At 69.3% G+C, this 13,962-nt stretch overlaps 2 protein-coding genes across 2 annotated transcripts; one reads left to right on the forward strand and one right to left on the reverse strand.

Annotated features, from left to right (window-relative positions):
- The first annotated feature begins 5,700 nt into the window (after positions 1–5,700).
- On the forward strand, positions 5,701–8,377 carry PRICKLE4 (prickle planar cell polarity protein 4). The gene is made up of 7 exons (XM_026056525.1): positions 5,701–5,835; positions 6,076–6,177; positions 6,295–6,432; positions 6,538–6,738; positions 7,076–7,262; positions 7,347–7,646; positions 7,878–8,377. Exons 1-7 carry the CDS (start codon positions 5,701–5,703, stop codon positions 8,375–8,377), a joined length of 1,563 nt encoding a protein of 520 aa, XP_025912310.1.
- A 773-nt stretch (positions 8,378–9,150) lies between these two features.
- Positions 9,151–13,488, reverse strand: LOC112961468 (translation initiation factor IF-2-like). The gene is made up of 11 exons (XM_026056691.1): positions 13,475–13,488; positions 13,034–13,144; positions 12,839–12,940; positions 12,154–12,300; positions 11,984–12,081; positions 11,662–11,801; positions 11,255–11,343; positions 11,054–11,179; positions 10,753–10,902; positions 9,675–9,776; positions 9,151–9,587 (listed from the first exon to the last, which is right to left on the reverse strand). Exons 2-11 carry the CDS (start codon positions 13,082–13,084, stop codon positions 9,405–9,407), a joined length of 1,188 nt encoding a protein of 395 aa, XP_025912476.1. The 5' UTR covers positions 13,085–13,144; positions 13,475–13,488; the 3' UTR covers positions 9,151–9,404.
- Between the last annotated feature and the right edge of the window lie 474 nt (positions 13,489–13,962).

Consider the following 13,962-nt stretch of genomic DNA (forward strand, 5'->3'; position numbering starts at 1 on the left):
GGCAGGATGGGGTGCTGGGGGGCAGGAAGGATGCTGTGGGGTGGGGGGCAGGAGAGGACGTGGGGCAGGATGGGGTGCTGGGGGGCAGGAAGGATGCTGTGGGGTGGGGGGCAGGAGAGGACGTGGGGCAGGAGGGCACCTGCCCCCCCAGCCCCACCCCCGTCATCCCAACCCCATGGGAGATGCCCTGCGCGGGGCCGTGGGGCCAGTGGCACAGTGCCTTTCCAGCCCCATGCACGGCGGCGGCGCGGAGGGGGGCTGCCGTGCGAGGCGGGACACGGGAGGAATAACGTGCCGTTTCGGGAGAGCCCGCGTGGTCCCGCTCCTCCCTCTCGCCGCTCGCACCGCCATTTGCAGGCGAGCGCGGTTTGGGGTCCCCGTGCAAAGCCGGGGAGCGCTGCCTTCGCCGACCTGCTCCGCCTTAGCCGCAGCCAAGCGGCAGGGAGGATCGGCAGCCAGCATCCCGCTCCGCTCCGCAGGCACGCGCTTGCCTGGGAGGCCTCGTGCAACTTCCAGGGCGGTGGCTGGGGTCGAGCAGAGCCTGCTCCCGCCCGGGCAGGCTCCGAGCCGCTCGAGCCCCTTTGCCCCGCTGGTCCCGCGAGGTGGATCGGAGCGTCACCGCGGCGCTTTGCTTTCGCCGCACGCAYGGCTGACGGGCGGCACCCGGCGCCCGCTGGAGGGGCCCTGCCGTGCCGGGGTGCAAAGTCCAACGCGGCTGAGACCGGCCCGCCACCAACCCCAAACACGGCGGATTAACTTCCCCGGCGGAGAGCCGGGCCCTTAAAGGCTCCCCGGATGAGATGCTTCCGAGGGGGAGCGGACGGTGGCAGTTTGCAGGGATGCACCCGCTGCTCCTTTTTCCTGCCCGGGTGATTTTGCAGATCGGGAGGATACAAAGCGTTAAAGACCCGTTGCAATAACCCGTGCACAGACACCAGCCCCGCACGGCCTCTCCTAGCAGCGCTGCCGCGGGAGCCCGGCCGCGGGAGCGGGCTGGAAAATCCCACGGCGCGTGGAAGCGCAGAAAAACAAGCTACCCTGAAAGGCAGGCTTYGGAAAGCCTGGTAAACGTCGCCCCGATTCCCACCCCAGCGCAATTGCTGCGGCTGAAGCAGGTCTAAATGGCTTTTGGGAGACACATCAGGTGTTCAGGGCTTGGGAAAAGTAGGACGTCCCGCCTTGCCCCCGGCTAAGCGCTTGGTGCGAGCGCAGCCGAGGGCCCTGCGCCTCCAAACCGGGGCGTAATGACACTTCCCCTCTTTCATGCGGCTCCAACTCGTTCTGATCTAGGGAGGAAAACAAATCACGGCGGATCATGAAAGCCATCAAAACGGCAACCTGGGGTGAACTGAGCCGCGGATGCAGGGAAGGGCGCGGACGCTCGGAAAATGAGAGGCGCCGAGGAAAACAGATGTCACGGGAAGAGCTCGTTCCCCTCTAGGGTTAACGCGCACCCCCCCTCCGCCAGCCTGCGCTCTTCCCCTCCCTGCCTGCGCTGCCATTCCCTGCCATTGGCTGTCTCTGTAGGTTTAGGCTAAAAAGCCTGTAATTAGGACCCCAGCTGACACAGATCCAGTTTCCTGGGCAGGCAGATTAAAAAAAAAAAATTGTTTCCCTAACTCAGCTTGGATGTTTTCCTTTCGCTTTGCGAAGTTCCCCCCGGCTCGGGCTCCGTTCCCGCGCCTCCGCCGCAGCAGGTAGGGCGAGCCGGGCGTCGAGGGCCGCTGGAGCGCGCGGCGCCGTGGCCGGAGCCGGGCCGGAGCGGGCGGCGGAGCCCACCGCAGCGGCGCAGGTAGGTGAGCCACACGGGCGACTCGAAGCCGGGCAGAAAGGGCTTTTTTTTTGGTCGTTTTGTTTTGTTTTTTTCTCACGCTGCTGAGGCCGTTTCTCAGGGCGGTTGGAACGGCGGGACACGCTCCGATGGAGCTAGGGTCGTAGAAGAAACTATTGGGAATCAGGGGGAACCGGGCAATTCCCCATCCGGGGATTGTTGCAAACGGGAGGACTAGAGAAATGGGGGGAAAATTGAATTCGGGAGGGATTTTGGCTGGTTCCTCCGTGGGAAAAATAAACCGGGGGAGCAGAACAGTATCGCTGCCCCCTCCACCCCCGCGGTCTTTGTCTGCAGCAAACGTCTCTTGAAAGCACGAGACGGCGTCTGCTCTATCGCCGCCGGATCTCGGCCGTGCTGGGCTAGCTGGCGGCTCGCGCGCCCCTGAGCACGCAGGTGGATGCACGCGGCGGCAGGGCTTTCCCTTGGCTCCCGCGGCTGGAAAAGCCTCCGGCCGGCAGCTACACCCCAGTGCGAGAGGTACCCATGGCGGGGGGGGGTTGTCGTGCTGGCAGGGGAGCCGCGGCCGCCTCCGGGACGGAGCCGAAGCCAGGATCAAAACGCGGCGCCGTGGGGGCGGCAGGTCTCGGTTCCCCTTGCGGATATACGAGTGACTGAGTTACAGCGGGTTAATGGGTTACTGCCGCGCCGGGACGGGGCGCCCGGACGTGCCTGCGCTCTCGGGGCAGGGRGAGACACAGCGAGAAAAGCCCTTTGCAGCACCGGTGCATCCCCGCGGAGCAAACAGGCCCCGGCATTGGCAGAGGTCTCCTCGAGCGACGTGGTCCCAAAGCGGTGCCTGCGCCAGATGGAGACTGCGCTTGCCAGGGCTCGGTCACGTTGCGGGATTAGCTGATCCRGCTCGTCTTACCCCAAAGGGGAGATGCACCTTTACTGTGCTGCATCTTGCTTTGCAAGCACCTTCGCTRCAGCTGCACTGACAGGACCGCTAGCAAAACCAGGGTGAGGCGTTGCRTGCACAGCTCCGCGTCCAAAAGCTGCCGGCGATTTTGGGCGCTTGCAACGGGATCTGGCCTTGTTGGTGATGGCGAGCAATCGCGTTCCCTGGCGGTCGCAGAGCTGAGGAGGGTTTGGTGCTGCTGCAGAACAGGCCACAGGTGCCCGAAACTGGGTCTCGTAAAATTGAGAGGTGACTCTGGAAAACCAACGGCTGCAGCAAAGAGGCGGGTTAGACCCGGTCCGAGCTGGGAGCCGGGAAACGAGGAGGGTGCGCTGAATGCGAGCGGGCCGGGGCGGCCACRCTGCAAGTTCACGTTGGCACCTTGGCGGCAGAGGGCTGGGAGCCCGCGCGGTCCCGCTGCCAGTCGGCGCCGGGGCTGCTCCCGGAAAGCGAACCGAGATTAACATCCCCGTGAATTTAGCCTCTCTGACCCCAGGAACCGCGGCTGCTTCGCCAAGGGCTGTAACTATTGTGGGAAACGCGCTCCAAGCGGCAAAGGAAATCCTCCGGGGCCACGGAGCCGGCAGCGCCCGGAGCAGCACCCGGGAGCCCAACAGCCGTCTGCAGCCCGGCGAATGCCGCGAGGGTCCGAGCGCGGCCGCGGGCAGCAGAGCGCGCCGGCACAGCCGGTCCTCGGGGTGCGCGGGGCCGGTCGCGGGCGAGAGCAGGCAGGGCGAGGGGACAGGGAGCGGAGGAGCCCGACCTGTTGGAGCTGCCTGGCTCCTTAGCATGGGAGGCGCTTCCCGCTGTCACCGTCTGCTGCTAATTACAGGGAACCATCGGCAGCCCAGACGGCCGCCGTCCCGTGTAATCGCATCAAGCCGAGCCGGGCTGGGCTCTCCAGCGCGGCCCCGGCGCTTCCTGGCAGCCGTCTCCGCTCTCCCCCAAATTGCCCCACTGGGCTCCCTCCTGGCAGCCCTGGCACAGGGTGGCCCACGTGGCTCCCAGCACAGCTCGCCGTGCTGGGCATCACCGCCGGAGACCCGCTGGGATAGGGGCTGATCCCAGCTTCGAGCAGGACTCCCGCTGGGCGACAGCTCCGGGAACCCCCCGGCGGCGAGGGACCACGGGGGAAGCCGGCTGCGAGCTGTGCTGCGGCAGCGCAGCGTCCGCAGGCTCTAATTAGCCAGATGAGACACGTGCAGCTCGGAGGCTTAATAAACCAGGCGATACCACCCATCTCCCGGCGGAGGGAGAAGCACGTTGCCCACCGGTGCCAAAGACGGTGGCAGCGGAGCTGGGACCGGAGCCGGGCTCATGGAGGCCCCGGCTCAGCATCCCCAGGGACGCCCGCTCCCCTCCTGCCCCTGCCCTCCGGACAGCCGTAGAGCGGGGCTCTCTGCCGGTCCCCTAATGCCGGCGGTCCTTCGGCACATCAGCAAGGCCCGGACCCTCTCCGGGCTGCGGATTCGGTGCTCAGCCCTCTTCCCCCCGCGCCGTGCAGCCCTCCCCAGCCGCAAGGTGCGAAACGTGACCGGCGCCGAGGAGCAGAACGCCGCCAGCCTCGCAGCCTGCCCGGGCTGACCCCGGCTCTGCCCTCCGCTCGCCGCGGCCGCGGCTGGCAGAGCCTCCGCCAGGGCCCCGGGAGAGGGGCACGAAGCCCTTTTTGTTTCATCCCGCTGACTAGCCAATTTGCAGAGTTAATCATTGACCCAGGTGCACCGCGGGGAGACCTGAGCTGCCGCGGCTGGTCCCGCCGGGGAGGGTCTGGGCCCCAGCTGGAGCAGGAAATCGGGAGCGGGCTGGCATTCGGATGCAAGGTCCAGCGCCCCGGGATGGGGCGTGGGAAGGGGCAGCGGGGCTGGAGGGGGGCGATGCAAAGAGGCACGGTGCCCGGCAGGGGCTCGGACGGGAGGCGTCGAGGCTGGAGCAGCCGGGACGTTGCTGCCGCCGGCCCTGAGAGCAGGGGAAGGGGATGAACCAGAGGCGCAGAAGCAGCATCTCAGCTGCTGGTGCCCGGTTCGCACGCGGGTTGCTGCAGCGTGTCCGGCCACGCGGGACTCGAGGGTGCCCCGCGGCCCTGGGCTTGCCCGGGAGCGGCGGCTCGGCCTCGGCGTCCCTGGCCCCCCCCTGCCCGCTCGCGGGGCCGGCGCTGGGCCGGCGTCCAGGGCGCCCCAGGAGCCGCCGGATCGTCATCACGCCTTTGTTTTGGAAACCCAAGCGAGGAAGGAAGCGAGCGGCGAGAAAGTGCCGCGCGGGGAGGAGGGGACAGGACGGGACGGGACGGGACGGGATGGGTTTGCAGCGCGCAACCATTAGCCGGGCAAGGTGGTGGCGGCTGGGCGAGCCGGCTGCCCCGGCAGGAACAGCCGCTCCGGGCTGAACAATAGCAGCCCAGGGGGAATAAATTACTTTCCACTGAATTGGGCTAGACCTCGATCTCCTCCCACTGCTCCGCTCGGAGACAGGCCACGAAATCAGGGATTAACCAGGCCAGCAAAGAGCTGGCAGCAGCCAGGGAAAATCTCCCGCTGTGGGAGAGCGAACGGTCGGCACCCGGACACCCGGGCACGGAAATCGGGGTGCCCCCCCCACCTGGCTTCACCCTGCCACCATCCCCTTTCCGGTGCCTCCCGCGTGGCCGGCAAAGCCGAGCACCTCTCTGGGAGCATTGCTGCCGAGAGCTCCCGGCATCACCGATAGTCCGGTGCGGGTTTGCTTCCAGCGCTTCCAGGTAGCGGAGCGACCCCAGGAGCCCCTGCACTTCGCTGRCGATTCAGCAAAGGCTCTCGAGGCCCCGCGGTGGCTCCAAGGATCGTCCCTGCCGGACTTGCCCTGGGGACCCTCCCCGGGATGAGGCGCTGCTCATCCTGCGGCCGGAGCAGGGTCCGTGCCGGGACGCCACGTGTCCTGGCGGTGGACCCCCATCCCGGCCGGCTCCGAGCCCTGTCACCTCTCTCCCCAGCTCATGTCCCCGCCGAGCCCCGCATGGCCCCAGCGAGACGAGCCGCCCCCCTGCGGCACCGCCGCCGGCCTCCCTCCCGCCTCCTCCGACAGCGACTCCGGCTGCGCCCTGGAGGAGTACCTGGAGCCACCCGCCGAGGTGGGCAGCATCCCGGCCGTGCTGGGCTCCCCTCGCCCCCCGCTCCGCCTCGGGCACCATCCCGTCCCGTCCCGGTCTCCCCAGCACCCAGCTCCTCCGCCGGGATGCGTCTTGGAGGAGAAAGGAGGGATCGTGCCGGATGAGTGCTCCCGGCTGGGGGGCACCGCGGGGCTGGGAGCGAGGCCGCTTAATCCCCTGAAAAATCCGCTTGTGTTTCTCTCTCCTGTGCGATGTCCCAAGGTCCCGGTGCGCTTCGCCGCCCGCTCGCCCGAGCCTGCCGCCGCCGGGAGCCGGCTCCGCGCCCGAGCCCTGCTGCAGCAGCTGCCTCCGCAGGACTGCGATGTAAGACACGCCGGTTAGGGAGCGCAGCCCTTCCCGGGGCGCCAGCGCCCGGGCGCCGCTGCCCTCGCACCCCCTCACCGCGTCCCCGTCCCCGTCCCCRTCCCCGTCCCCGCGCAGGAGCGGTACTGCCCCGGCCTGGCGGAGGAGGAGAGGAAGCAGCTGCAAGCGTTCAGCGCCCGCCGGCGGCGGGAGGCCCTGGGGCAGGGGCTGGCGTGCCCGGTGCCGGGTCCTTGCCACGGGTGCCCCTGCAAGAAGGTGAGATGTCCCCCCCCCCGCCACCACCACCCTGGCCCCGGCCAGGGCACCGTCACTGCACGGCCGCCGAGCCCCAAACCCCATCCGTGTCCCTTGGCTTTGCAGTGCGGCCGGAGGCTGAACCAAGGCGACCCGGGGGTTTCGGCGTCCAGGCTGGGCGATCAGCTCTGGCACCCGTCCTGCTTCTGCTGCCACTTCTGCCACCAGCCCCTGGTGGACCTCATCTACTTCCAGCAGGACGGCAGGATCTACTGCGGCCGGCACCATGCCGAGCTCTTCCGGCCCCGCTGCGCCTCCTGCGACCAGGTGGGTGCCGGGCCGGGGAGCAGCCGGGGCTGGGTTCRGCTCGGGTCTGCCGCCTTTGCCAGCTGCTCCCGTGCCAGGCTGGGCTGGGGGGCTGCACATGCAACGGGACCCCCAGGCTGCAAATGCAACGGGCCCCCCAGGCTGCAAAGCAGTCGGCGGGGGGAAAGGGGGCAGGTGGGAAGGTTTCCTTCCCGCGCCCTGCAGGGACCCCCGGCGCACGAGGGCCGATCCGCAATCTCGGCACAAAAACCCCCCAGCGCGTCGTGAGCGCCGGGGTTGTTTCGGCGGGTGCTTGCAGGGCGGCTCGCTTCCCCCCCCCCCCCCGCCCCCTTTGCAGCTCATCTTCCTGGACGAGTGCATCGAGGCGGAGGGCCGGCGCTGGCACCCCGAGCACTTCTGCTGCCTGGAGTGCGAGGCGCCGCTGCGCGGGCAGCGCTACGTCATGGCGAGCGGCCGGCCCTGCTGCCGCGGCTGCTTCGAGAGCCTCTACGCCGAGCCGTGCCAGGCCTGCGGCGAGCCCATCGGTAGGTCGCGGCGCCCGGCCGAAAGCCCGCGGCCGGGCTTGGGATGCGGGAAGAGCCTCCCGCTCACCGGCCGTCGCCCCGCAGGCGCCGACAGCGAAGCGGCCACGCACCAGGGGCTCCGCTGGCATGCCCGAGCCGCCTGCTTCTGCTGCAGCCTCTGCCACAAGCCGCTCCGCGGGCAGCCCGTCACCTCCCGCCGCGGCCGGCTCTACTGCTCCGAAGCCTGCGGCCGCGAGCGGGACGCCTCCTCCGCCGCCTCCGACTCCTCCGACTCGGCCTTCGCCTCGGCTCCTTCCCCGGACTCAACGCCCACTTCCCGCGCCGCCCGGAGCGCCTCGCCGGTCCCGGCGCCTGGCGGCTGCCGGCAGCGGCTGCAAGGGGCCGGTAGGGCCGGCGGCGCGGCGGGAGGGAGGCAGGGAAGGGGCGGCAAAGCCGGGCGCTGCCCAGCCCCAGGGAATCTTGCCCGGGGGCTGGAGCACCCGCCGCGAGCGTCCTGCCGYCTCCCGCGGGGCGGCTGCAAGCCTTCGCCGCACCCGCAGGCAGCCCCCGCTGCGGCCGGGGGGGAGCRGGGCAGGCTCAGCCCTCTCTCACACCTCCTCGCTCTCCTTCTTCCAGAGCCGGAGCCGTTGCAGGATCAGGCCTCTGTGCATCCTGCCTTCAGGAGCCCGGGCGACCGCGGAGCAGTGCCCACGGAGAGGAGCAGGGATGCTCTGCGCCCGGGCACCCTGGGGCCGCCGCTCGGGCCCCTCTCGGCCCCGCAGCCCAGCACGGGGGGTCCAAGCGGCCCCGGAGCACCGGGCCGCCCGGCTGCAGGGAGCCCTGATCCGAGGACGCCACAAGGTGACAGGAATCTGCACTTCCGAGGTGGCCTGTCCCCCGCCCGGCACAGCCCGAGGCCAGAGGACATTGAGCTGCAGGATGGCACGGAAGAGGAAGACTCCTGGTGCCCAACCTGCTCTTCATCCTCAGACTCGGAAGAGGAGGGCTTCTTCTTCGGGAAGCCCATCCCCAAACCTGGGATGAGCTCCCTGGGCAGGGAGCGCCAGGGCCCGGAGCGGGCCGGGGGCCGGACGGCGAAGCTGTGGGGCAGCAGCAGGCACTGCAGCGTGTCCTAGCCGCAGGGAACGCGGGCGCCGYGCCGGCACTTTGCACCGTATTTAAGCAGAAGGGCAGCAGTCCCGGCCCGGCGCGCTGCCGAGGGGCTTCCTGGCCCGGCACTGCCATCCTGCCGGGTCTTCCCAGCCCCTGGCGGGGTTTGCAATCCCTTGCCAGTGCGGCTTGGAACCAGCCCAACACTGGTAGGGAGAAGCTGCCGGGATCCCTTCGCTGGCAGAGCGCAGCCTGCAATTCCGGCTGGCCTCTCACGCAATTAAGAACAGGTAAAGCAAGCTCGGGAGCAGCCAGCCGACCGCCCGCGCCGGCGCTGCATCCTTCCGCCCCCGACGCCCGCTGCAGATTTCCCACCTGCGGGAAGAGGTCCTCGAAGGACGCGGCCCCGCACCAGGTGCCTGAACCGCGGGGAGAGGAGGGCAGCGGCGGGGGCAGCGCTGCAGCCGGCTCCGACACCGGTGCYGCAATAAAGCTCGGCCGCGATCCGGGTGCCGGAGAACCGAATGAGTCTGGCCCGTTCCTCCCCGCCCCGGCGCTCATCCGTGGCCGGAGGCCGGTGCTGGTGGTGCGACAGGGCTGCCCAAAAGGGCATCAGTGCCGGCCGCTGCACGGAGCTCAGGGTGCCCAAGGTGGGGACAGCAGGGATGGGATGGGACGGGAGCAACACCGGAGCAGGGACCATGGAGGGGCAGCGAGTGTCACTGCTGCTTTATTTTTAAAACTTAAAACCTGCCTAAGGACAGACCTCAGCTTTTAATGCAACGTCCACGTGAACAGGAGCGTGGGGAGGACRGAGGGGAGCCCCGCGCAGCCGCTCCCCATCCCGCCGCCCTCCGGCACAATCCGCTCCCGCTCCGCAGGACGGCTGYGAACACGGGTCTGGGGAGGGCTCGTCCCTGCCACGGGACCTGCCTCCCCCATCCCTGTCCCCGTCCCTGTCCCTGTCACCTGCCGGCCCCCCGAGCTGAGCACCCTCCTCTTCCTCCCGCGCCGAGGCGTCCGCGGGGGCTCGGCCCCGGCACCCCGGGACCCTCAGCGGCCGGCGGCGGCCGCGTCGTAGCTGTCGATGAAGTTCTCCAGCTGGCGGAGGTGGTGGCTGCGAGCCTGGCACAGGTTGGCCCGCAGCGCCGGCCCCATCGCCGCCTCCATGGAGGGCTCCTGCTGCAGCAGCATCGTGGCCACGGCGGCGAAGGCCAGGCTGGACCGCTGGTAGGACTGCGGGGCGGCAGCGGCCGGTTTGCGGACGTCGCCGCCCGCCCCGAGACCCCCCCCCGCCCCCCCCCGGGGACGCCCCGCGCTCACCAGCTCGATCTCCTCCTTCCTGGCCAGCACGGCGGCCGAGCGGAGGTCTCTGCCGCACGGCGAGGGCGCCGGGAGCGTGGAGCGGCCGCCGCTGGCCACAGCCTGCAGGATGGGGAAAGGAAGGGTGGGATGCGCTGACGACGAGGAGGACCACGGCGAGGGGACCGGCCGGGACGGGGCCGCTCCATCGGCCGCGGCTTGGCACCCTTCCCTCGTGCCCGGGAGCYGCTCCGAGGCCCCCGCCGGCCGACCCCGCTCCCCCTCGGGCGGTCACTAAGCCTCCGCGCTGCTCTCCTCCTCCGCATCCTCCGTTAAAGCTCCCGTCCTGGGGTCTTTTGCGCTCCAGCACATTTTCCACCCTCGAGTTATTTTTCTGGCCTTTCTCCAAACCGCCTCCAATTTATCAGCATCTCCCAAGTGGCCGATGCCGGGGCGGCCGCAGGTGCCGCATCCGGACACAGCGGCGCTTTGCCCCCGGCCACGGGATCCCGCGAGCGGGAAGGGCAGGGAGGAAATCCCCCGTGCCGCTCCCGGGACCGCCGGGCTTATACGAGCCAGGATCGCTGGGCCGCGTCCCACGGGCAGCTCCCGGGGACACCAGGGCAAAGCCTGGAGACCCGGAGATTCCGCCGGGCCAGCAGAGCCGGCTGCCGCTTCCCAGCTCCGTCTCCTCCTTTCCCGCAGGAGGCAGAGCTGAAACGCGGCTACCGCCAGCCCCGTCCGCACGCGGTGGCGCTGCCGAGTGACATTTCGGGGGGAAAAGCTGCTCCTTCGCATCGTGCGAGNGAAAAGCTGCTCCTTCGCATCGTGCGAGCGGCGCGGGGCGGGCGGGCGGGCGGGCGGCACTGAGTCCCTACCGGCTCCGGCTCTCCGGCGCTGGCAGGGCGAAGCCGCCCGGTCCCCGGCGAGGCGCAGACGTCGGAGCCGCCCCGGCCGGGCTCTGCAGCGGCTCCCCGCGGGACCTGCGCGTTTTCGGGTGAGCRAAGGGCCCCAGGAGGGGCCGCGCGGGGGCCAAGCTCCCACCTCCCTGCCCTGGGCTCGAGGTCCGGCAGCGAGGAGGGGACGCGTCGGCTCCTACCAGCTCGCACTCCTCCTCCCTGCTGCTCCCAGCGCTCTCCGGCAGGGCCGGCTCCGTTTCCAAAGCCGTGGGGTCCCGGCCGTGGCCRCCCGCGGCTCCCTGGCCGGCTGCCAGGCATGTGGCAGGGGGAGGCAGGGACGTCTGTCCGTCCTGGGGGAAGACGGACGGGCTGCTAAAATCCCAGGGGAACTGAGAGAGGAGTCAGCGCCTGCAGTCAAACATCCCAGCGCCGCCGCTGCGGGAGAGGGCTGGGAGACAGCGAGGAGAAGCCCAACGTCCCGGAGAAGCGGCGCGCTCATACCGGCTCTGCTCCCGCTGCGCGCTCCTGCTCTGCAGCCTCCGGCACGGCACAGGCATCGGCAGCCTGGCTCTTTCGCGGGGAACCTGCCTGCCCGGGGGGCTCGGGGGTCTCCCGGCTCGGCGGGTGCTGGGGGAAACGGTGCCGGTCAGGGGCACGGCAGCACTGTGCGAGAGCCGCGCGCCCCGGGAGGTGCAAACTCACCGCCTGCTGCCCTTCCCGCGGCTTTTCCGTGCCCCCCGAGCGGCTCTCCCCGGAGCCAGAAGCCGGGGCCTTGGAGGACGGGAGCTTCTCTGCGGAGCAAGGAGCAGAAGCGGARCGTTAATGCGCTGCGGAGCCGCGGCCGAGGCACGCTGCCTCCCTGCTCTGGAGCAGAGACTCCAGCGCAGCGCCAGCGCCTCCCGTCCAGGAGCCGGATGGGGATCGAGGAAGGTCCAATGGGCCCCAAGTTGCTGCCTCAACGGCACAGGGTCCTTCTCCCCCCCCCAAATCCCTCCTGTGGGCTTCAGCTGCCTCCTGCTCCCTCCACCGCATCCCCCGGGAGCGGCGCTGAGCCCCCGGGCACCCGGAGCCGAGCTGCCCCCGGGCACGAGCACACCCACGGGACAAACCTCTGGAGACGGGGGGACGAGGCGGGCGGTAGCAAGAGGCAAACTTCTCCCGGTGGCGACCCCGAGGGAGATGGCAGCGTTTCCAGCCGGGGCCACGAGGGCGCCAGGGCCGGGCGCCGTGCCAGAAGCCTCCTCGTCTCCTGCAGGACGGACAGGCAGCCCCGGAGGGAAACCGAGGCTGGAGGGGATCTCGCCCGGAGCAGCGCCAAAGGTTATCCAGGTGGGATGAGCAGTTCCCCCGTTGCACCCCGCGCCTCTCGGAGCAGAGCCCCGGCGCCGGCGGCCACCGAGCGGCACGYTGCCCCCCGAGCCCGGCACCTACCCTGGGCTGGCATCGGGCGGCCAGGCGGGAGGCAGCTGCTCTCCAGGGAATTCGGGACAGGCGAAGGAGCCCGGGTGGGACATGGGCGGCGGCAGGGCCTGGCGGAAGGGCGCGTTTCAGAGACGCGTCCCCGGGCCCCGTCCTTTCGCCCCCCTCCGCCTCCCCTTTACCGGGTACCAGCCGTCTCCGAAGGCGTCCTCGGCTCCTCGCGGCTCCGTGCCGTAGTCCCAGGGGGCCGGCGGCGCCCAGCTCCCGTCCTCCTCATCGCTCGGGAAGTCGGCAGGGCCGGGGAAGGGCTCGGGCTCCCAGGGCCGGGGCTGCAAGGAGAAACGCCCGCCGGCRAGGACGGCGGGGCCACGGGCTTGCGCGGGGCGGCCGGGTGACCCGCCGCCGTTTTGGGGACGCTTTCCGTAGCGCGGCGGCGGCTACGCGGCGAGTCGAGCTCTGCCGCTGCCCGGGCTCTTAGCTAAGGCTCTAGCTGAAAGCTCTGCAAAACCCTAACGGCGTCAGCTATTCGCGGGAACAGCTCGGTACCCGCTTCCTCCCCGCAGCCGGCGATTTGCACTTTCTGTTGCTTCTTTGGAGAAAGCCAGACGGAGCCGGATGGCCGGCGCACATTGTCCGAGGATATTTTTTTTTTGCACTTCTGCTTTTGAGATGAGCAATGAGTCAGCCCCYGCTCCCCCGTCCCAGCCGGGACCCCCTTAACAGCACCCCAGAGGGAAACACCTCGGGCTTTGCTCCGTGGCCCCGAGCTCCCTCCGCCTCTCCGGCTCCCGCTGAAGCGCCTGGCTTTGGCCACACCGGGATTTCTAGGCGAAGCTCCCCAAAGCCTCCCCGCTCGCCCCGGCTTACCGGCTGCCAGCCGCCTCCGGCGCTCCGGCACTCCCGTTCCCAGGGCGGCGGGCACCACGCGTGCCGGGGGCCTCCCGCGCGGGGCGGCAGCGGGGGCGAGGGCTGCGGAGAGGGCACGGAGCRGAGGTGAGCGGGATGGGGCGAACGGGGCCGCGCGGGGACGGGGGGGGCCGAGGGGGCGCAGAAACCACCTACCTCTCTGGGGAAGGGCGGGAAGCGTCTCCAGCGGGCGTTTCTAGGGAACATCTTGCCCGCGGGATGAACCTGCGGCGGGGAGAGGGCCCCCGCGCGCTCAGCGCCCGGCTCCTAGGAAGGGAGGAAGCGCGAGCGAGCCGGCAGCGCAGGGACGACAGCTGGGGCCGTCGCTGCCCGGCGGGGGCCCATCTGCAGCCGGCCCCCCCCACCCCCCTGTGGTATGTGCTAATTTGTTACATCAGCTCGGGAAGTGATTTTACGATGAAAGTAGGCGCTAAGTACGGGCTAAACTACAACATCCTGCAAGGAGAACATGTCCCCCACCTGAGATGATTCCACTGAGCTAGCGAAACTGCAGTGTTAGCTTAGATCACCTAATAAGGCGGTATTGCACAACTGTATTGTGAAATGTGTGCACACGACCTGAAGGTCATCGCTCACAACGCCGAGGAAGACTCCAGCCTTCATCCCCACGACCACCAGAGGGCTGCAGAAGACCCCCTAGCAACAGCCGGCGCAACCGCAGAAGTTACAGGAAGTGCCACGTATACCCGGAACTAGAGCCGCATAGAAGGAGACTGTGAGCGGGGGAATTTTGCGCGCCGTTGGTGGAGCAGAGACTCCCCGGCCGCCCAGYGCTGTTTTGCTTACTTGTGACTTGCTCAATTATTTTATTAAATTGGAATTTATGCAGCCCAGTTAGAGTGGTCGTTACGATTTGTCACATTTACCTATAACAGGAGGAAGCGYGAGCGAGCCGGCAGCGCAGGGACGACAGCTGGGGCCGTCGCTGCCCGGCGGGGGCCCGTCTGCAGCCGGCCCCCCCCGCCCCCCTGTTACATTATGTGAGAAATTTTATGTGTTGAGAAATATAATCACAGGTGTTGGGTAACTGTACGGTCTGATGAACTAGGTAAATGTTAAGCAAA

Source organism: Apteryx rowi, unplaced genomic scaffold, assembly GCF_003343035.1.
Source record: "Apteryx rowi isolate R43461 unplaced genomic scaffold, aptRow1 scaffold_132, whole genome shotgun sequence".
NCBI classification, from domain to species: domain Eukaryota; kingdom Metazoa; phylum Chordata; class Aves; order Apterygiformes; family Apterygidae; genus Apteryx; species Apteryx rowi.